The following is a 21,873-nucleotide window of genomic DNA, read 5'->3' as shown; positions in this document are numbered from 1 at the left end:
TGCTTGGGGAGGGGGCCTGTAACCTCCCCTCCCCCAGTCGCCCAGCAGTCTCCCTCTGCCATCCAGCAACGGGGACTCTGCCGCAACTCCCGGCTGCCCACTGCAATCTCCTCCAGGGTCCCGGGGTTATCGTAGTTTGTTATCGTGAAGCAATTGGGCACGTGTGGTGTTGCGGCTTCCGCAGCCCAGAGATAGCAGGGAGCCAGAGGTGGCCAGAGGGGGAGGCGCCACCCGGGGCCAGGCCAAGCCGTGGGGGCTGCCCAAATGATGCGCCAGCTGAGAAAAGGGGTTCACTGTCCCACAGCTGTGGATCTCGAAGCCTCAGACGCCTCCCAGGGTGCCCTGGCAGCCACCCAACCACACAAAATCTCTACAGGTCAGACCTAAGTCGTAGCCTTGACTTAATTGTCTTTTCACTGTATTTTCACCTGCGCAGGTGGGAGGAGGAACGCCTGGCTTCTTCCCTGTTTCCATAGTGTGTTTTATCTGGTTTCCTTGTCCCCACTCTTATTTCAGTTGTAGCTTTTGTGTCTTTTAGGGAAAATTATCCAGAGACCTTCGGCCATTGGGACACAATATATGATAAATGAAGAGTTCCGAGTTTAGGAAGTGGCTGCGATTGGGGAGGGGCGGTAATTCGCCCACCGCCTTCCCAGCAGCACGCGTGGAAAGCGGGGGGGTGGGGTGGGAGGGGGAACTTTCCAGCTGTTGGGAAGAATCGCCGCTGCGCAAAGAAGAAAAGCGGGGATCCTCCCCGAGCTGCGAGTGCGCCCGGACGAGACCCCGCCCAGGCGGATGGGGTAGCAGAGCGGGGCGGGGGGGGGCAGACTTTCCTTCAAGGGGGGGGCTCGCCCAATGGGATTTTCTCCCATCCCGAAGCAGCCGGTCCGGAGGAGGAGCGCGGAGAGGGGGTCCCGGGCTCTCCCCGTGGCCGGCGGGCGCTGCGGAGGGCGGCCCGGGATCCCCCCGCCCGCCTTCCCTGGCACCGCCTCCGCCCCCGCCCCTCCCCCCGCCCCTCCCGGCAGGATCTGAGCTCACGGCCGAGGATGCAGCCCGGCGGCCAAGGGCCCGCCCGGCCGGTCACATGCAGAGCCCGTGACGGGCAGCCGGGAGCCGCAGCGCAGCCCGGAGCCAGGTGGGCGAGGAGCGCGGAGAGGTGGGCGGGGGGCTACCGGAGCCGGTCTTGGGGAGCCGGTGGGAGAAGATCGGACCCGCGGCTGCCCATCCCCCCCCCTTCCCTCCCTGCCCCCGGTTGGGGCGCCCAGCTGCTCGGGCATCGCCCCCCTCGCGCGCCTCCCTCCCCCTCCCCCTCCGCCCGGCGACACAAACAGCTGCGCTGCTCCATCCTAAGCGGCGAGCGTCCCCCTGAGCCCCTCGACGCCCCCTCCCCACTTGGGACGAGGGGCTCCTTCCTGGACGAGGCCGGGGACGGGGGCGCAGGTGGACCCCAACCCCGCCACCCCGGGGATCGCGGCGATGGAGGATGCCCCGAGAGATCCTCGCTCTGAACGCGGAAGCTCCATCAAAGGGCGGGGAGCCCTTCCCCCCCCCCGGAAGTCTGCTTCTTGCCTCCTGCGTCCGAGGGGGAGGAGGGGGGACGAGGAAGGTCGGCGGGGGGCTCTGCGGCAGCCTCTGATCGCCCCCCCCCCCCCCCCCGCCGCTCTCCCCCTAGATAAGCGGCGGCCCTCCGGGCCATGTCCACCGAGAGCTCCCCGCTGCTCAGCTACCGCCTCTTTCGGGTCTCGGGGGACGCGGAGATGGCGGGGGTCGCCCAGGAAGAGGCGCCCCTGGTGGTGGGCTCGGCCTCAGCCGGCGGTGGCCCCGACCCGGCCCGCCAGCTCTCCACCTTCTTCGGGGTGATCGTACCCACCGTCCTCTCCATGTTCAGCATCGTGGTCTTCATGCGAGTCGGTAGGTTGACCGTCCCGCTCCCCTCCCCTCCCCTTCCCTCCCGCGGCCGCCCCCTCCCCTTCAACCGCGGCTGGGAGAAGAGAAGAGCCCGCTTGCCCCGCCCGCCCCCCCCCCCACGCCCCGGAGGCCGCTTCTCTGCCCAGCGGATCCATCCGGCACAAAGTCCGTCCTTGGAGGGGGGGGGTTCCCCCTGAGCTCACCCCCCTTTGCCCCCCCCCCCGCCTCTTCCCAGGGTTCGTGGTGGGCCACGCGGGGTTCCTGCAGTCGCTGCTGATGCTGGTGGTCGCCTATGTCATCATCTCCCTGACGGTCCTCTCCGTCTGCGCCATCTCCACCAACGGAGCCGTCCAGGCTGGGGGGGCTTACTGTATCCTTTGGGGCCTCCTTGAAGGGGCTGAGATTGAGGGGGGCAGCACTGAAGGGGGCTGCTGCAGGTGTGGCAAAGCTGTGCTGCCTTGGCAGAGATGCCCAAGTCCGGCCTTGCAGGTATCACCCATCCCACTGCCAGCCAGGTGCAGCCCTGCTTAGCTCTTCCAGGTCAGCCGAGGTCAGCTCAATGCTGGCACTGCCAAACCTCGGCCTGAGTCAGCCCCCTGCCCCAACCCTCGACCCAGCAGAAGAGGAGATGTGGCACATGGGATTCGTGCTCCTTTGGAAGGAGGAGGACGACCCTCCCCCGCCCACCTGTGATGCCGGACTTTGGCATCTCGCCCAGGGCTGCCCCTCTGCTCCTTCAAAGCCCCTACTAGCTGCAGGCGAGGAGGGTGGGAGGACTGGCCAGATGGGGAGGGAGTTGGGGGCTCTCCAGGGTCACCACTCAAGCCCCCAAAAGTCCATCATGAGAGAGAGACCCTCAACACCAGGAGTCTCCAACGCTGCCTCTGGGGTGGGGGCATTTGGCTCCCTCTGTCAAGTTTTAGGCGTTTTTGTGTGTGTGTGTGTGTTTTATTTTTGTTGAAACTTTCCCTTAACTGCTCACCCGCCCCCCAGTCATGATCAGCCGCACTCTGGGCCCCGAGTTCGGGGGGAGCATCGGCCTCATGTTCTACCTGGCCAATGTCTGTGCCTGCGGGGTCTACGTCCTTGGGCTGGTGGAAGCCATTCTGGATGTTTTTGGAGCAGGTGGGCTTCCAGCCACAGAGCCCCAGGGCTTGGGGGTGGGTGGGGGAGCGAGGGCAGTTGTCCGTCCTGTTCTGCTCCGGACACAGGTGTGAATCTCCCCCTGAAGCCCCCCTCTCTCTCCTCCTCCTCCTGGCCCAGATGGATCGGAGCCGCCGGGCCTGAAGACCCTCCCTCAGGGCTACCTCTACAGCTTCCTGTACAGCTCTCTGGTGCTGCTGCTCTGCTTGCTGGTGTGCCTGGTGGGGGCCCAGATCTACTCCCGGGCAGCCTTCTTCATCTTCCTCCTGGTCAACCTGGTCCTGGTCACCATCTTCGCCAGCTTCTTCACCGTCTCCCCTCGGGAGATCGCCGTCTCCCATGGCGGCAACCAGACCTTCAACGCCTCCTTCACGGGCTTCAACATCTCCACCCTCAGGGACAACATGTATGGTAGGGGGGCTTCGACCAGGTGGGCGAGGAGGGAGGCCAAGCGTTTCCTGGGCCTAGAGCTGGAGCTCTCGCCTCACAATCAGGAGGCTGTGAGTTCGATCCTAGGTAGAGACGGATACTTCTCTCCCTGCTGATAGAAACTCCGCATTGGCAACAGGAAGGGCATCCGGCCAGTAAAACACTCTCCTAGCTCCATTCAGTTGCCCAGACTCCACCCCATTGCAAGGGATGATGGGATTGTTAAGTGAAGATGATGCTTCGGCAGGGGCTGCCCAGTGCCAATACGGGGTGACCTGTGGCCAGGTTAAGAAGCCCCAGGGCGGCAGGCAGGGAGGGAGGGGAATGGATGGAGGCAGCTGTGTCCCCTCGTGATAGCCTGGCTCTTCCCTCCCCCCCATAGCCATGTACTCGCGGGACTACACTACCAACAACATGATGTCTTTCGCCACCGTCTTTGCCGTCATGTTCAACGGCTGCACCGGCATCATGGCCGGCTCCAACATGTCAGGTGAGGCCCGGGGAGGGGCTTGGGGGTCCCGGGAGAGCTTCCATCGGAGAGACGGGAGGGTAACGGCGTCAATTCTCGCAGGGGAGCTGAAGAACGCCAGCGCCTCCATCCCCAAGGGGACAATTGTGGCTGTCCTGTACACCTTCATCATCTACTTCTTCCTTTTCTTCATGACCAGCTTCACCTGCGAGAGGTGAGTGGCTACAGGTAACCCAGAGAGCCACAGCCCCTCCCACACAGCAGGCTGCAAAGCTCTCAGCTGGAGACTTCTGGGCACCTGGCATGTGGGGGGGAGCAGACTTAGGGGCATGAAGAATTTGGGGGGGGGGTGTCCAGGTGAGGCTTGTCAGGTAGACAGTTGCTGGCAGGGGAGAGAGAGCCTGACACCCCACGCTGGTCCTCCCACCACCCCACAGGGCCCTCCTGAAAGGCGACTATGGCTTCTTCCGGTCCATCAACGTCTGGCCGCCCTTCGTGTTGATGGGCATCTACTCCGCCTCGCTTTCGGCTTCCATGAGCAACCTGATTGGCGCTTCCCGCATCCTTCACGCCCTGGCCAAAGATGACCTGTTTGGTGAGGGAACCCTCTGCCCACAAAGCCCCTCGGCAGCCCCTCCCCACTTCCTGGCCAGGGAGGTCCAGTTAATGCTGCTTCCTCTCCCCGCAGGGCTTGTCCTGGCTCCGGCCAAGATTGTCTCCAGAGGAGGCAACCCCTGGGTGGCTGTCCTCTACACCTGGGGCCTCGCACAGGTAACGTCTCCCTCCCCCCAATCAGGCCCTAAAAACCAAGCACAACAGGTGGAATTAGTCCTCTATAGCTGGGGTCTCCAAATGTGGCAACTTTAAGACTTCTGGACTTCAACTCCCAGAATTCCCCAGCCAGCAAGCAGAAGGGAGCTGGGAATTCTGGGAATTGAAGTCCACATGTCTCAAAATCATATTTGGAGACTCCTGCTTTATATGGGGAATCCTCGACTTATGACTGCAATTGGGACCCACATTTGTGTTGGCTTGTCAGGGGGTCGGTCGCAAAAGGGGATCACACAACCCCGGGACACGGCGACCGTCACGAATCAGTGGCCAAGCATCCAAATTTTGATCACGTGACCCTGGAGATGCTGCGAGGGTCTTAAGTGTGGAACAACGGTCATGAGTCACTTTTTTCACTGTAACTTTGAATGGTCACTAAATGGACCATCGTAAGCCGAGGACTAGCTGTACACAGGATCTTGCCAGGCTAAAGCAACTCCCTGCATAACTATATAGAGACTCCTGGGAGGGGCCGCCTTGACCTCCTTCCTGCCTCCCAGACACTCCAAGCTTTGCCCTCGGGAAAGCAGCCCCTCCCTCCTGGGAATCCAGACTCCTTTCCACCGCAGGCCAACCTCCCCTGGTCCCTGTCGGGTGACTCCGGGGGTCCTCAGGGCAGAAGAGACCCTAATTACGCATCGATCCCTTGTCCGGTTCTTTGCTGCAATGGCTTGCCCACCTTCTGGCCGTAAGAGGGAGATGGGGCCAGAGGGCTGGGACAGAGCTGTGAAGGGTCACGGATGGAAGATGGGCACCCACCTGCTGGCTGGGGGAGGGGCTGGGGTGGCTTTTCCGGGTTCTCCCCCCCCCTACCCCTTTTAAGGAGCTCTGCCTTCCCCAGCTGGTGCTCCTGGTGGGGAAGCTCAACACCATCGCTGGCATCGTCACCGTCTTCTACCTGGTCGCCTATGCCGCCGTGGACCTGGCCTGCCTGGCGCTCGAGTGGGCCTCGGCCCCCAACTTCCGGTGGGTGCAGCTTCCCAAGAGGGAGGAGGGGAAGGGCACACGAGGGGAGGGAGAGTGTCTGTGGGTTCAGCTGGGCCCTCAAGTCCCAGAAGAGATGAGGGAGGGAGGGACCTCACCAGCCACATCAATCTCTCTCTCTCTTTCTCTCCCTCCCTCCCTCTTTTTTTCTTTCTTTTTCTTTCGTTCTTCATTCCTTCTTTCTTTCTTTTTTGCCTTTCTTTTCTTTCTTTTTCTTTCTTTTCTTTCTTTTTCTTTCGTTCTTCATTCCTTCTTTCTTTCTTTTTTGCCTTTCTTTTCTTTCTTCCTTTCTTTTTTCCCCTTCCTTTTCTTTCTTTTTCCGTCTCCTTCCTTCCTCTCTTCCGCCTCCACAGCCCCACCTTCCAGCTCTTCTCCTGGCACACCTGCCTGCTTGGCATCGTCTCCTGCCTGGTGATGATGTTCCTGATCAGCCCGGCGGGGGCCTCGGGGAGCCTGGGGCTGATGCTGCTCCTGCTGGGCTTCATCCACCTGCGCTCGGCCGCCTCGTCCTGGGGCTACATCAGCCAGGCGCTCATCTTCCACCAGGTGCCAGGCAGTGGGGGCCGAAGGGGAAGAGGACACAGAGGGGGCGGGGGTCCGTCTCGTCCTGCCGGCAGCCTCTTTCAGGCCGGTCAGGCTCTGCGCTGGCTGAGGCTGGCTGAGCAGGACGAGGAGGGGCTGTGCCGATCCATGCAGGCTGGGGTGGGGGCCTCGGTTAGTGGTTGAGGCAAGTCTGGGTGGGCCTCAACTCACAACCACAATTGTAAGTCTGTGGCTCAGCCAGGGGAGGCCGGACTAAATTTACGAACCTTTTTCCCCCATGGTTGTTAGGTGAATCGCTGGTCATTAAGTGAAAAAGATGGTCATTAAGCAAATCCGGCTTCCCCCATTGAAGCCGGCTGGGAAAGTCACACATGTTGTTCACGTGACCCCAGGACGCTGCAACCGCTGTAAATCCACGCCAGTTGCCAAGGGCCCAAATTCTGATCCTGCAACCGTGGGGATCCTGCAACGGTCATTGCCGTTGTCCCTTTGAATGGTCACTAAACGAGGAGTTGTAAGTCAAGGACTACCTGTAATGCACGAGGATGGGAGCAAAGCAGGCATCCTAAAGGCAGGACAGGACCTACTTTGGTGGCCGTGTTCAGGTAGTCCTCGTTTAGTGACCATTCGAAGTTACAACGGCATTGAAAAAAGTGACTTCTGTCCATTTTTCACACTTATGACCGTTACAGCATCCCTGCGGTCACATGATCAAAATTCAGGCAACTGACTCATATTTATGATGGTTGCCCTACTCCAGGGTCAAACGATCCCTTTCTTGCAACTTCTGACGAGCAAAGCCAATGGGCAAGCCAGTTTCACTTAACGACCGTGTGTCCTAACAACAATTGTGGCGATTCACTTAACAATTGTGGCAAGAAAGCTCACTAAATGTGGATCCAGGTTGTTGGGGGCAAGATGCTGACTCCGTAAACTGCTTAGCGAGGGCTGTAAAGCGGTATATAAGCCTAAGGGTTATTGCGAAATGGGACAAAACTCCCTTAACGACCGTCTCTCAGCAACATGCATTTTGAGCTCACTTGTGGTCATAAGTCAAGGACCACCTGCAGAGAAGAAGGCAACGGGTGCAGTCCGAGCTAAAGACCAGGGAGGGAAATGTCTCCTGTGGGGCTAACAGGGGTTCTCTTCCCCTCTTCCTCCCCACCCCCTCGAAAGGTCCGGAAGTACCTGTTGCTGCTCGACATCCGGAAGGACCACGTCAAGTTTTGGCGGCCGCAGATCCTGCTGATGGTAGCCAACCCTCGCGGTGGATCCCAGCTGATGAGGTTCATCAACCATCTGAAGAAAGGAGGCCTCTTTGTCCTGGGCCACGTGGAGATCGGGGACCTGGGTAGGGCCCTGCAGACTCCCGGGACTCCCCTTCCGTGGGATGCCACGGACCCTGGGGGTGTGTGTGGGGGGGGTGTAGGGTTCAGAAAGACCGAACCCCAGAGCAGGGGGGGGGCATATTTTGCCTCCTATGCACCCGCCCTGCCGGTGGGTCTTGGCGGTGCCACCTTTGCTGCCTCTCCCGCAGATACGATGCCCTCGGACCCCATCCAGGCTCACTACAACTTCTGGCTCAGCCTGGTGGACAAACTCAGCATCAAGGCCTTCGTGGACCTGACCTTGTCGCCCTCCGTCCGGCAGGGGACGCAGCACCTGCTCCGGATCACGGGCCTGGGTGAGGAGCCCGGGCGGGTGGGGGGGGAGAGGAGAGACCCCAATGAGGGCATCTGGGTCAGCATTTGGTATCGAGGAGCCTGGCGTTTCTTTGGTTCTGTTGTTTTCAAAGGTCCTTGGGAGTTAGTAACTCCTCTGATTTGAAGATGACCTTAATTGGCCAGGGAGCCCCTGAGAATGGAGGGCTTGCCAAGAAAAGAAGCATAAGGGGTCCTTTGAAGTCCCACCCTGTGCCCCCCCCAAGGTGGTCCTGCCCCCTCCCAACCACAGATCAGCCAGATGTTTTGGGGAAATCAAACCAAAACAGTCTACTTATTTGTTCATTCATATCCTGCCTTTATTATTTTTATGAATGAACCACGGCAGCAAACAAACCCGATACTGCTTCCTCCTCTTATCTTCCCACAACAACCACCCTACGAGGTGGGTTGGGCTGAGAGGGAGGGATCGGCCCAAAGTCACCCAGCCGGCTTTCCTGCCAAAGCCTGGACTAGAACTCCCAGTCTCCTAGTGATTGGTTCAAAGGTACCCAGACAGCTCTTGTGCCTAATACTGGACTAGAACTCCCAGTCTCCTGATTGGCCCAAAGTCATCCAGCTGGCTTTCCTGCTTAAGGTAGCACTAGAATTCCCAGTCTCCTGGTGATTTGCCTGATCACCCAGGCAGCTTTTGTGCCTAAAGTGGGACTAGAACTCGCCAACGTTTTTAAGCCAGCATGATTTACTACTGGGCCAAACTGCCACAGGATGGCTTCCTGGACCCCTATTGGTAGCCACTCTTGGCACCTCCAGAAGGAGAAGAGGAAAGACCAATGCTTGGGGGGACTCCTCAGTTGACGTGGTGAGCAGGTTCCCCTCTGGAGCCTCCTGTCACTGTATACCAGGCTGCCCCCATTCCACAGGTCAAAATGTTGGCAAGGTCCCCAGGGGGTCCCTGGATTATAAACCGTGGTCGGCGTGCTGCGTCTTTTGGAACCCACTCGGGCCGCCTGAGTCGACGTGGTTTGTGCGCTTCCTTGTCTGCAGGCGGGATGAAGCCCAACACGCTGGTCCTGGGTTTCTACGATGACTGCGTGCCTGAGGATTACTTCCTGCAGGACCCGGCCTTCAGCCAAGCCCGGGAGAACGACGAGTTTGGGGTGGATCTGACGGCCCTGCAAGCCCACTTCCCCCCCGTGCGGGTGACGGCGAACCAGCGGGCTCTGAAGCCCTCCGAGTACGTGGCCATCATCTCGGACGCCGTGAAGATGCACAAGAACGTGTGCCTGGCCCGCTACTTCCACCTGCTGGACATGGATCTGCTCTCGTCCTCGGCTTCCAAGAAGCGCCTGGAAGGCCGCTACATCGACGTCTGGCCCCTCAACCTCCTGCGCCCCAACACGCCCACCTACGTGGACATCTGCAGCCTCTTCCTCCTCCAGATGGCCTGCATCCTCACCATGGTCAGCTCCTGGAAAGGCGCCCGGCTGCGCCTCTTCATCTGCGTGGAGTCGGGGGACGTGGGCTGGGTGAGCAAGGAGGAGAAACTGCGGGAGCTGCTGACCAAGTTGAGGATTAAGGCCACCATCAAGATTGTGACCTGGGACCAGGTGGCCACCTTCCAGAGCCACGCCCAGCCTGCGGGCACTGGGGGACCAAGCCCTGCTGAGGTTCAGGGCCCCCCGGATCCTCTCCCCAAAGAGAACCCCTTGGGGGAAACGTTCCTGAACGCGGCCACCTTCCGTGTGACGGACGAGTACTTGATTTCGGTCAACGAGCTTCTACAGAAGCAAGGCGGTCAGACGGCCGTACGGTTCCTGTACCTGCCGCGGCCTCCGGCGGACACCTCTCAGTACGAGCGCTACCTGGAGCAGCTGGAGATTCTCACCACCAACCTGGGGCCCACCCTACTGATCCACGGGCTGACCCCTGTCACCTGCACTGAACTGTAAGTGGCCAGCAGCAGGCCCTGCATTCATGGCCAGCAGTGGCCCTAAACGCCTTGTCACCCACGAACAAAACGTGCCTTTGTCTCTGGAGGGGGGGGGGAGAAACGAGGAGGAGGCCAGACCGAGCACGGCTTGGCTGAAGATGTGGGGGGAGAAGGGGACATTTGGGGCAGCTGAGAAGGCTCATTGAACCAGGAGAGGAGGAACAAGGACTGTGTTCTGCGGGACACAAATGTCTTCCACTATTTCAGGACAATTTTTGTGGGACCATCTTAATGGGGCTGAGGGTCCCAGCCAGGAGATCTTCCTCTACCCCTGGAGGCATGAGGGCTTCTTCTCAGCTCTCCCCCAGATTCCCAGAGCCAGAAATAATTTCCTCATCCATTTCCTTGTGCAAGAAGGCCGAGAGGACAAGCGGGCACCGATATTCGGGCAAAGGAAACACTTGGGCCTCTTTGGACTTCAAGGCGATTCCTCCTCAGCCCAGGCTCTCTACACTGGCTTGACCAAGACTGCCCGCCTCCCTGTGTGTGGAAATACAACACCCATCCATCATCGCGGGCCACTCAAGGGCGGCTGTGTTGGCACCAACAATGGGATTTGCAGTGCGGCGTAACCAAGAAGTGCATTGGGAGCCATTTGGATTGGGAACGTTGTGTGAAGCTTCCGATATGAGTTCAAAGTGGGTCGTTTCTGGGGGTGTTTTGAACCCAGGACAGTTCTGTTTGGCTCGCACATTTTTGTGTTCCAAATGGTTGGAACAACCCCTTTCAGAGGCCTTTATCGAAAGCGGTCCAGAATGAGCAAGTGGGGTCTTCCGCGGCGGGTGGGTCTTCCTCCTTTTCAGCAGCCACGCCTCCTTCAGCTGGAGCAGCGCAGGTGATTTGGGAGGATGGCTCCTCTTTGCACCCCAGTTCTCCCCCTCCCCCATGGCGAAGTCAGAATTGAAGCTCCTTCGCCCCCTCCTCAGCCCTGGCTGGAGTCTCCACCCAGGTCATTAGCCTAGCGGATTAGAAATGACAAGCACTTAACCAAAAGAGAGTTTTGATTTCTCTCCTGCAAAAGATGCTTCTACTAACCACTAACCGCTCCCGGGTTCAGCTGCCGCTCAAGCCAGGGCTGGGGGAGGGGGGGGAAGGGGGGCGCCTGGGAAAACTGGGCGCGGGGTTGGAAAGAGGGAGGGTCGGCAAGGGAGCCCCCGCACCAACAGAAGGAGGGGAGGGAGAGCAGCTGCTCCTGCGGAATCAACCCGGGCAATAAAAGCGAAACTCCAGGAGCGGAGCGTGTCTGCTTTTCAGCTGCGGCGTTTGCTGGCTTTTCCCGAGGCTCCATCCTCAGCGGAGGATCAGCGAGGGCAGCGGGGTTGGCCGCGATTTTCCCGGACCGGCTCCCGCAATGCCATCCCTCGTTGGGCTGAGCCTGCGGGGGCTTCGGGGAAACGGCCGCCCCGCCCTCGTCTTCCCCTGGATGGAGATTTGGGTCCGCGTGGATCCGTCGGGTTTATAGGTCTCCCTGCCCCGGAGGTGGGATGGGGAGAAATGGGCCAGAAACGGGGCGGAGGCTCTCGGGGAAGGGGAAGCGGCGTTCTCCGGCAGCATCCAGGAAGGAAGACCGGAGAAAGCGGTGGGGCTGGAGCCGATCTGGCCCCGCAACCTGCAAGCTGCTCTCTTCCCCCGGGCAGCTGAGTGGCCGAGCAGCCGCAGAGCTGCAGGAGGAGCCCGGCTGGGCTGCCCGGTCCCCGCGGTGATGCAGCCCCCAGGGGAGGGAGGGGGCGCCTTGCATCAGCGGACAGAACGGTCGGAAAGCGGGTGGACGGGCCGCGGGACTGCTGGGCTGGAGACGGGACTCGCTCAATAGGCTGGTTTTCAAAGGCAGCTGCTCGAGTTTGGCAACTTTCCAAATGGGCGGAGTTCAACTCCCAGAATCCTTGCTGGCTGGGGAATTCTGGGAAGTCCGCTTTAATTTATTCTTTCTTGGTTTATTTTTTCCGCCTTAGGATCCAGGCGCCGGGTTCAGATCGTGAAATCTTATAATTCGCTGTCAAGGAATTATGGGAATTTTTTTTTTTTTAATTTACATTTCTATCCCGCCCTTCTCCGAAGACTCAGGGCGGCTTACATTGTGTAAGGCAATAGTCTCATCCTATTTGTATATTTATATACAAAGTCAACTTATTGCCCCCCCCCCCAACAATCTGGGTCCTCATTTTACCTCCCTTATAAAGGATGAGTCAACCTTGGGCCTGGTGGGACTAGAACCTGCAGTAATTGCAGGCTGCTGTGTTTAATAACAGGCTTCTTACAGCCTGAGCCACCACGGCCCTATTATGGTCCTAAATAGTTGGAGGGACCAGGGCGACAGCCAAGAAGGAGCCCAGAAGTTGCATAGTAACGAAGGCTAGAGCGTCACTCTTCACTTTCGTAACTCTAGGACCTCCGCCAGGTCGCTTTTGCCATGGAGGCGCAATGTGTAGAGCGGCGCTCCGTGGCGGGGTGGAGGGTTAGCCGTCTGACACGGCGTCGGATTCGAACGCAGGTACGATTCTCTGGCATCCGACGCGCAGGTATTAATTCACGCAACGACGCCGCGCCTGCACCGGGGCAAAGAAGGAGCCCGGGGCAGGGAGAGACACACGGTCCTTTTTTGGGCTGGGCCCCTCCCAAGATGGCCGGCCCCCACTTCCGGTGGGGCTTGAGTCCGATTTCCTCCCTCAATGCCTAGTGAGAGCACGAAAGGCTGGACGCTCTAGGAGCGCGGCTCGGTCTCCATAGCCAGGCGGAGGCTCCCCAGCCGTCACTTCCGGCCTGCAGGTGTGCCTCGCCAGGTGAGTCCAAGCGGCGCTGGGCAAGCCGGGCGACCCGCAGGAAGGAGCCGCTTCTTCGGATGCGGGAGAGGCCCGAGCCCTGACTCCCCCTCCCTTCATTCCGGCCCACCGAGAGTGATGGGAGTTGTAGTCCAGCTGTCTGGATGGAGAAGAGCCCCCCCCCCACTTCCAAAATCTGACTTTCACTCGAGTGTCGTGGAAGAAAGTCAAGCAGAGGGCTGGACTAGATGACCTCCAAGGTCCCTTCCAGCTATATTCTATTCTAATGGAGGGTGAAATAGAGGCCCCCCCATCCACTTTTGGGGTGCATAAAGGGGCTCCCCCCCAGAAGCAGGAAAAGCCCCCTACACCCCCACCCCCAAGAGCCTCTCCCAGCCTCTCCCAAACCTGATCCTGGCATCTATGTATGTATGTATTTAAATACATTGGCCGCCCATTTTACCCCCAGGGTGACTCTTGAGTAGCTTACAGTGGATTTGTACGGTTGCGTAGTTTTAGCTTTTTAATCGTAGAGATAAATTTATTCAAAAATTCATATAAAATACAGGAGAAATGCAGATACAGGTGGTCCTTGACTTAGGACAGTTCATTTAGTGACCATTCAGAGTTACCACGGCACTGAATAAGTGACCTACGACCTTTGGTCGCATGATCCAAATTCAGCCGCTTAACAAGTGACTCACACTTACGAGGGTTGCAGGGGGTCACATGATCCCCTTTTGCAACCTTCTAACAGGCAAAGTCAATGGGGAAGCTGGATTCCCTTAACAACCGCGTGACTAACTTAACAACTGCAGTGATTCGTTTTACAACTGTGGCAAGAAAAGTTGTAAAATGGGGCAAAACTCACTTAACCATCAAGCTTAGCAATGGAAATTTTGGGCTCAATTGTGGTCATCATTCGAGGACTGCCTGTATTCAAGACTAAGGAAAAGATGGGAAGGGAGGGAATAGGATGAGCAGAGGGGGGAGGGGGAGGATCTGGTATTAATCCATCAGCCACCCCCAATGTGAAATTTCCCCTCCCCCGCCTTGCAGCTCCAATCCAGAGTTGGAGTCTTTAAACTCTTCGGAAAGGTAAGGAGGGTTAAGGCCGACCTCCCTCGGGGGTGGGGGTGGGTGGGAATATGTTCCAAAGAGACATCTTAATAGATTTATATAGAATAGAATAGAATAGAATTTTTATTGGCCAAGTGTGATTGGACACACAAGGAATTTGTCTTGGTGCATATGCTCTCAGTGTACATAAAAGAAAAGATACCTTCATCAAGGTACAACATATGCCAGCAGCCTGATCCTCCTTGGTTTTTATTTCTGGAATTTATGCACCATCTTCTCTTGCTGTCCGAGAGGATTTTGGTTGGGTTTGGGTTAGATTTTCCTGCATTTGTCTTGGGGATGTAATGTTGGGCCACGGTTGGGCAGAGGTGGAAGGGTAGCTGCCTCACCCAGATTCCTTGAATCAGCCACCAGCCTGAAGCCCTGCAAAGTACAGCAGCTACGCCTGCATCAAACTACAGGATGGTTTCTTTCGCAGGTCTGCTTGTCCACACGTAATGGGCTGCAGCCCTTCCGACGAGCACCTGATGGCACTAAAGGGGAGCTCAGAACCAGCTGCCATCTTTGGTTAGTTGGACCTCTCACCTAGTCACTGGGTGCCTGAATCCTTATTTCGGGTGTGGCTGTGCTGGAGTGAGAATTCAAGTCCTCCCCCCCCCCCCAAAGCAAAGATAACTATCCCAAAGTTGGTTTTTCAAGAGGCAACTGGACTTTTCTGGATTGTTGTTTATTTGAAGACGTTTCCCTTCTCATCCAAGAAGCGTCTTCAGCTCTGACTAGATGGTGGGGAAAGTCAGAGCTGAAGACGCTCCTTGGATGAGAAGCGAAATGTCTTCAAAGAAAAAAACCAGAAAAGTCCAGCTGCCTCTTCAAAAACCAACTTTGGGACAACCTGGATGATGGAGACTCTTCAGCGTCGCAAAGATAACTCTTTTTTTTCTCTCTCTTCCGGTGACTCAGTCTTACCCTGAGAACAGGGTCAGTTCCTTCTTAGAAACTTCTCTGTCAAACCATCGTTTTCATGATGGCACCCCGTCATTCTGAGCTAAAGGAAAAACTGGGGCAGCCAGGACAGGTGCCTTCAGGTAGCAGGGAAGTTTCTGGTTTTGTTCCTGGAGTCAAAATTGGCCCCACAGGCTGGGTGTTGCAAGCAAGTAGTAGATGTTGGTTTAGGTGTCGGGTCGGTCCCCTTTTGCAGCCTTCTGACAAGCCAAGTCAATGGGGAAGCCAGATTCACCTGTCAGCCCTGTGACTAACTTAACAACCCCAGTGATTCACTTAACAACCGTGGCAAGAAAGGGCAACTGTCTCGCTTAGCAGCAGAAATTTTGGGCACAATTGTGGTCATAAATCAAGGATTCCCTGCACTGGAAGCCGCCGCCACCCGTCACCCACTCTGCTTCCCACACGTCTGTTCTTGTCCTCTTCAGGCATGGCATTGCTGTCCACCGTCCACCTGGGCCTTCCCCCTCCCGGCTGCCCGCATCGCCTGGCTCTCGTCTCCGGGCCCTACGACTACTACCACTACGGCTGTGAGGGGGTGGACGACAGAGGGTGGGGCTGCGGCTACCGTACCCTCCAGATGATGTGCTCCTGGCTGGTGGCAGCCAGGGGAGAAGCAGTTGCCCACCACCCGGTTCCTTCCCTGAAGGAGATCCAGGATTCCCTGGTGAAGATGGGAGACAAGCCCCCCTCATTCTCAGGCTCGCGGGACTGGATCGGCACTGTGGAAGCCGCTCTCTGTATGGATTATTTCTACGATGTGCCGGGCAAACTGCTCCACGTCCGCCTTGGCCGAGATCTGGAAGGGGAGCTGGAGACGTTGTATGCCCACTTCCAGGGAGGCAGGGGGCCCGTGATGATGGGGGGAGGCCGGGACCATGCCTCCAAGGGGTTGCTGGGGGTCTCCTCTGGCTCCGAGGGACACCACCTGCTCGTTCTGGATCCGCACTTCTACGGCAGAGCAGGCTCGCTCAGCCGGCAGGAAGCCCAGGCGAAGAGGTGGGTTTCCTGGCGGGCGCTCAGCTCCTTTGAGGAGACCTCCTTCTACAACCTGTGTTTGCCCCAGTTCAAGGCCAAAGCCCCCCCCTTCCACTTCGTGTGAAAGAGGCATGGCACACGTAGGAGCCGTTCATTCCCGGCGGTTTTTAGCCCGGCAGTCCTAAGGGATTGGCTGTGGACGGGCGTCATGTCCTTGGCACATGCTGGGGGCCTCAACACGGAAGGAAAGCCCTGGGCTGCAGCTCCTGCATCAACCAGCATGGGGTCCCCTTCAGGGTTGCTTCCCTGACTGCTCCCGGCAGCTTCAAGGCCGAGAAAGGCAGCCAAGTTCTGGAGCTGCTGCTAGGTCTGGTTGACTTCCTGTTTCTGGATTGGCAGATGATTGTTGCTGGGGCTGGGTTGAACCCATCCTTCCCTCCCTGGCCGGCACAACAAACCAGCTCTATTAAAGGCCGGACGACGAAAATGTGTTTATTTTAATTTGGTGGGATTTGAGGAGAGTCAGTGCTGGGTGGAACTGGCTGGTTTGGTTGCTTGATGGTTTAGTAGCTTTTAAGTGCAGAAGCTGTTCTCCCAGCTGGCTTCTCCCCAGACTAGACTTCTTTGTTTGCTAGAGCAAATTTGGGTCTCCAAACTTGGCAATTTTAAGACTTGTGGGCTGCGACTCCCAGAATTCCCCAGCCCACAAAGGTTTACCAGAATTCAGCTTGGATGAGACGAGGCCAAATGTGGCTACACTACCGTTATCACACTTTTTGATAGGATAACTTTCTTAATAGATGGTGGGGATGCGGTAAACATAATATATCTTCAAGAAAGTGGAAAAAAAAAAGCTGGCTGGGGAGTTCTGGGAGTTAAAATTCAAAAGTCTTAAAAGTTGCCAAATTTGGAGGCCCCTGCACTAGAGAAAGGGCTGTGGCTTGGGAGGGGGAGGAAAGGGGGGGGATCTGCAAGAAAAAGCAGCTAAGGTTGCTCTAAGAATGAAAAATTTCTTACATAAATTAAAAAAACAATGACGAAGAAGAAACTCCCTTTATGGTTACTAACAACTGAAAAAGAACATGATATTCTTGAACTGGTGTTGTAATTGTGTGACCGGTTGGGACACAAATGTCATCATATCTCACCCTGGGGTGAGAGTTGCAGGAATGCCATTTATATGACTTGTTCAATTGATGAATTATTTTCTGTCATCCGGAAGGAATGTCGTCCAGCAAGGAGGAGAGGATATTTCCAGCATTCCACGGGGCAGTGAAGGGACAGGCGGATGGGTGGGGGGAGAGGTGAGTGGTAAATTTGAAGAAGAAGAAGAAACGGGGTCTGGTTCCTCCCTCTTTGGCCAGCAAGACCCAGCGTGGGATCTCCAAACTCACACGATCAATATTCAGAGGATCGGCCACAGACTCTTCTTTCTGACGGTCGGTCGTGGTGTCCATTTGTGACCTTCCGATCAGGAAGTTCAACGAGGAAGCCAGATGTACTGAACCAATTCAATTCAGTTCAAACCAAACCTTTATTGTCACGAGTACAACATTGGTACAATGAGATTGGCTGAGCCTCCCTTCGTGCATCCCCCCCCCCAACCCAATACAACTCACACCGAAAGACAGTAAGAAAGAAAGAAAAATCCCTCACCCGGTGAGAAAAATCTCCTAACAAACGCACAATCGTACTGCAGCACCATGTGAACTTATTGCAACATTGTGCCGGGCCCGCAGGTCAATCGGACTATGTTGTTGTAAAGTTATTTTCCATTTAGAAACCTGACAGCCCACGGATAACCTTGTTATTAATGATTGCAGTGATTCACTTAACAACCGTAGCAAGGAGGGTCGTAAAATGGGGCAAAGCTCAACTGTCTCACTTAGCCACAGAAATGTTGGGCGTAGTTGGGGGGCCGTAAGTTGAGGACTACTGGTCGTTTTCCTGGCTGGCTATACCTGTCAAGCCCCAACCAAGAACCACACCTTCTGATTGTTCCCAGGGAGTCCTTTACTGTTTCACACCTAGAGACTGAATCTTGCCAGACTGAAGACTGACCTGCATCTACAGTGGCCTTTGGCAGCTTCTTTCTCTCACACTTAATATATCCAGGCTGAGTTGCCTCTTCCTCCTCGGGAGTAGACCCCTCCCTCCTGGGGAGCCCCCCTCCTCACTACATTCCCTCCTCCTACCCAAGTGTATTTTTTTCTTCTGTGATTGGTTTCCCCCCCCCCCCCCCACCCCCCACCTTCTCAGTGAAGTCGGTCTTTCTTGAAGTTCCAATCCTGTTTGGCTTCTGGAGCCTCTCTCAAAAAGGGATTTCAGGAACAGGCGTGGGGTTTTCACTTCCCCAGCATTATCGGGAGATTTGACACACGGCCTGTATTTGTATTAACGCAATTTGACACACGCAATTTGACACACGGCCTGTATTTGTATTAATCAGCTGACTTATTTACGGAAGTCTGCCGTCTCACAAACCGCTTTTTCTTGGGTCAATGGGCCTTCTGCCTTTTGTTTTGTGAGGAGCTGGCTGGCAGTTTCCAGTGTTCAGATGCCGCTATTTTGCCACTGAGGGAAACGCTCACTTTGATGCCCCTCTGCCCGCTTTGCCAGGGCCTGGGCCAACTCCCAACATCCCTGCTGCAGAGAAGAGTAGCCACCGTTTCCCTTCGGTTTAGCTGGTTGTGTGCTGGTGAATGCCCACTTGTGAATTTAGGGAGGCCGTCATTATTGGAAGATTAAACCAGTTTTCTAATTCCCCATTGGCTCATCTGAGAGTCAGGTAGGTTGGTCAAGCCCAGGAAGTTAATGGGAGATCGAATTAGATTTTAAACATAAATAGGTGATAATTCCCAGATGTTGGAAGGGGTTTTCCCCGCCGCCTTGAAAGAGGCAGTGGTGAGACCCCTCCTCAAGAAGCCTTCCCTGGACCCAGCTATTTTGGGTAATTATCGTCCAGTCTCCAACCTTCGCTTTGTGGCGAAGGTTGTAGAGAGTGTGGTGGCGTGGCAACTTCCCCGGTACCTGGATGAAGCTGTCTATCTGGACCCGTTCCAGCCCGGTCCAGATATAGCACGGAGACAGCTTTGGTCGCGTTGGTGGATGACCTCTGGAGGGCCAGGGATAGGGGTTGTTCCTCTGCCCTAGTCCTGTTAGATCTCTCAGCAGCTTTTGATACCATTGACCATGGTATCCTGCTGCACCGGTTGGAGAGTTTGGGAGTGGGAGGCACCGTTTATTGGTGGTTCTCCTCCTATCTCTCTGACCGGTCGCAGCCGGTGTTGACAGGAGGGCAGAGATCGACCGCGAGGCGCCTTACTTGTGGGGTGCCTCAGGGGTCGATTCTCTCACCTCTCCTGTTCAACATCTATATGAAGCCGTTGGGTGAGGTCATCAGTGGCTTTGGGGTGAGTTACCAGCTGTACGCTGATGATACTCAGCTGTACTTTTCCACCCCGGGCCACCCCAACGAAGCTGTCGAAGTGCTGTCCCAGTGCCTGGAGGCCGTACGGGTCTGGATGGGGAGAAACAGACTCAGGCTCAATCCATCCAAGACGGAGTGGCTGTGGATGCCGGCACCCCGGTACAGTCAGCTGCATCCGTAGCTGACTGTTGGGGGCGAGTCATTGGCCCCCACAGAAAGGGTGCGCAACTTGGGCATTCTCCTGGATGGACGGCTGTCGCTTGAAGACCAGTTGGGGGCCGTCTCCAGGAGAGCTTTTTACCAGGTTCGCCTGGTTCGCCAGTTGCGCCCCTTCCTTGACCGGGATGCCTTATGCACGGTCACTCACGCTCTTGTCACTTCTCGTCTGGATTATTGCAATGCTCTCTACATGGGGCTACCCCTGAAGTGCACTCGGAGGCTTCAGTTAGTCCAGAATGCAGCTGCGCGGGTGATTGAGGGAGCCACACGTTGCTCCCGGGTAACACCGCTCCTGCGCAGTCTGCACTGGCTACCTGTGGTCTTTCGGGTGCGCTTCAAGGTGTTGGTTACCACCTTTAAAGCGCTCCATGGCTTAGGGCCCGGGTACTTACGGGACCGCCTGCTGTTACCTTATGCCTCCCACTGACCCGTACGCTCACACAGAGAGGGTCTTCTCAGGGTGCCGTCCGCCAAGCAATGTCGGCTGGCGGCCCCCAGGGGAAGGGCCTTCTCTGTTGGAGCACCTACCCTCTGGAATGAACTTCCCCCTGGTTTGCGTCAATTACCTGACCTTCGGACCTTTCGCCGTGAATTGAAAACGTACTTGTTTATCCAAGCGGGACTGGCTTAATTTTTTAAATTTTTTAAATTTTTTAAATTTTTCGAATTTTAATAATTTTAACTGGGGTATTTTATTTATGGGTCAAATTTGACGGTTTTAATTTTCGGCCATTTATAGAATAGGTTATTTTAACTGTGGTTTTAATTTGTATATTGTACTGTTTTAATTTGGCTGTACACCGCCCTGAGTCCTTCGAGAGAAGGGCGGTATAAAAATCTAAATAATAAATAAATAAATAAATAATAATAAATGTTCTGTTCTAGAAGATAGTCTAGGTCAGGGGTCTCCAACCTTGGTCCCTTTAGGACTTGTGGACGTAAAGCTCTCTGGGAGTTGAAGTCCACAAGTCTTAAAGGGACCAAGGTTGGAGACCCCTGGTCTAGGTTGAAGCCTACACGACTGGGGAATTGTAAGGTTAGCAAAAGATTCGTCTCTATGGAAGGTCTGGTGGGCTTAAGAAAAAGCATACAAGGAAAAAAGAAGAAGGAAGGAAGTTGCCAGAATGGTATAGGATCTCCTGCTTGAGCAAGGGGTTGGACTACAGGACCTCCAGTGTCCCTTCCAGCCCTATTATTCTACTTTCTAAAGTAAGGTTTCACAGGGGTCTGCATGGCAACCCCCTGTCTTATTTTCAGAGAAGCAGCATTTTCTACTCTTATGGCAGTTTCAACTTTAGAGTTGAGCCCTTAAATCAGGGGTGAAATTCAAAAAATTTTCCCTGCCAGTTCTGTGGGTGTGGCTTGGTGGGTGTGGCAGGGGAAGGATATTGCAAAATCTCCATTCCCACCCCACTCTGGGGCCAGCCAGAGGTGGTATTTGCCAGTTCTCCGAACTACTCAAAATTTCCGCTACCGGTTCTCCGGAACCTGCTGGATTTCACCCCTGCCTTAAACCTCCCCTTAAGACCTCCAGGGTGCCAGTGAATCTTGAGGCTCTGCAGTGAGGAAGGATGTGGGGGGGGGGGAAGGGGCATCCCGGCCCCTCTGCCAGGCGTCATGAGCTCCTTCCAGTGGCGGGGAATTCCTCTCGAGGGCTCTGCAGACCCAGCTGCCCTCCTGGGGATTTCGAAAGGTCAGGTGTCCCTCCAGCTTCCGTCCAGCAATCTCTGATTTTGTAACGGGCATGATTGTTTGCACAGTGCGGACTCAGCACCCAGGTGAAGTCATACGGGAGTTTAAACCTTCCAGGATGCTCTGCTCAGACGTCAGAGATGGAGGGAAAAGACTTGGCTCTCCCATCAATTCCTTATTGCTTAACTGCATCCTTATCATTGCATCCATGCTATAGACTCTCCCATCAATTCCTTATCGCTTAACACAGTGTAAGCCGCCCTGAGTCTTCGGAGAAGGGCGGGATATAAATTCAAAAAAAAAAAAAAAAGTCTCAGGCAATCACAAAAGGCCCGAACAAACAAGAGGGGGGGCAGTTTAAGCTACAGCTAATTGGCATGTTACTGATAAGCTGACTCAATGACTCATCTTCCCTTTCCTCTCCCCCTCCCCATTTAAATCCCACCTCAGCACCCTGCAAGTGACAAGGCAGCTGCAGCAGCTCACAAAAGCTGCCCCCTTTGAACCCGATATCTCAGTTGGAAGGAACTGGCAGGGCTCCCTGTAGGGTAGGGTTTTCCTGCAGACGTCTCATGACCCAACTAGGTAACATCATCAGTACTAGAAGGGAGGAGGGAGAAAAAGACTGGAGGTCCTTACTGAGCTTAGTCCTCTGAGCTTGGTTGGTTGTCTTGGAGACATTTCATAACCCAACTATGTAACTTCTTCAGTACAAGGAGGGGAAGAGGAAGAAAAGGCTTGGAGGGTCCTTG

The 21,873-nt window shown here is 55.9% G+C and overlaps 2 protein-coding genes across 5 annotated transcripts; both read left to right on the top strand.

The window, feature by feature from the left end:
- The first annotated feature begins 895 nt into the window (after window positions 1-895).
- Window positions 896-11,209, top strand: SLC12A9 (solute carrier family 12 member 9). Of its 2 annotated transcripts, XM_058181316.1 has the most exons (14): window positions 901-1,135; window positions 1,673-1,911; window positions 2,144-2,278; window positions 2,902-3,033; window positions 3,172-3,462; window positions 3,863-3,970; window positions 4,052-4,163; window positions 4,387-4,544; window positions 4,638-4,720; window positions 5,622-5,746; window positions 6,118-6,310; window positions 7,484-7,658; window positions 7,845-7,991; window positions 9,016-11,205. In XM_058181316.1, exons 2-14 carry the CDS (start codon window positions 1,695-1,697, stop codon window positions 9,918-9,920), a joined length of 2,781 nt encoding a protein of 926 aa, XP_058037299.1. In that variant the 5' UTR covers window positions 901-1,135; window positions 1,673-1,694; the 3' UTR covers window positions 9,921-11,205. The 2 variants fall into 2 exon arrangements, with proteins under 2 accessions (XP_058037300.1, XP_058037299.1); XM_058181317.1 differs by lacking the exons at window positions 2,144-2,278; window positions 2,902-3,033 and having other exon boundaries at window positions 896-1,135; window positions 9,016-11,209.
- A 1,075-nt stretch (window positions 11,210-12,284) lies between these two features.
- On the top strand, window positions 12,285-16,267 carry UFSP1 (UFM1 specific peptidase 1 (inactive)). Of its 3 annotated transcripts, none has more exons than XM_058181378.1 (2): window positions 12,285-12,480; window positions 15,231-16,267. In XM_058181378.1, exons 1-2 carry the CDS (start codon window positions 12,372-12,374, stop codon window positions 15,902-15,904), a joined length of 783 nt encoding a protein of 260 aa, XP_058037361.1. In that variant the 5' UTR covers window positions 12,285-12,371; the 3' UTR covers window positions 15,905-16,267. The 3 variants fall into 3 exon arrangements, with proteins under 3 accessions (XP_058037361.1, XP_058037363.1, XP_058037362.1); XM_058181380.1 differs by having other exon boundaries at window positions 12,335-12,452; XM_058181379.1 differs by having other exon boundaries at window positions 12,459-12,741.
- Window positions 16,268-21,873: the final 5,606 nt, after the last annotated feature.

Source organism: Ahaetulla prasina, chromosome 4 (assembly GCF_028640845.1).
Source record: "Ahaetulla prasina isolate Xishuangbanna chromosome 4, ASM2864084v1, whole genome shotgun sequence".
In the NCBI taxonomy this organism is placed as follows: domain Eukaryota; kingdom Metazoa; phylum Chordata; class Lepidosauria; order Squamata; family Colubridae; genus Ahaetulla; species Ahaetulla prasina.
Note: the sequence above shows the minus strand (reverse complement) of the source record. Positions and strands in the feature narration are given on the sequence as shown.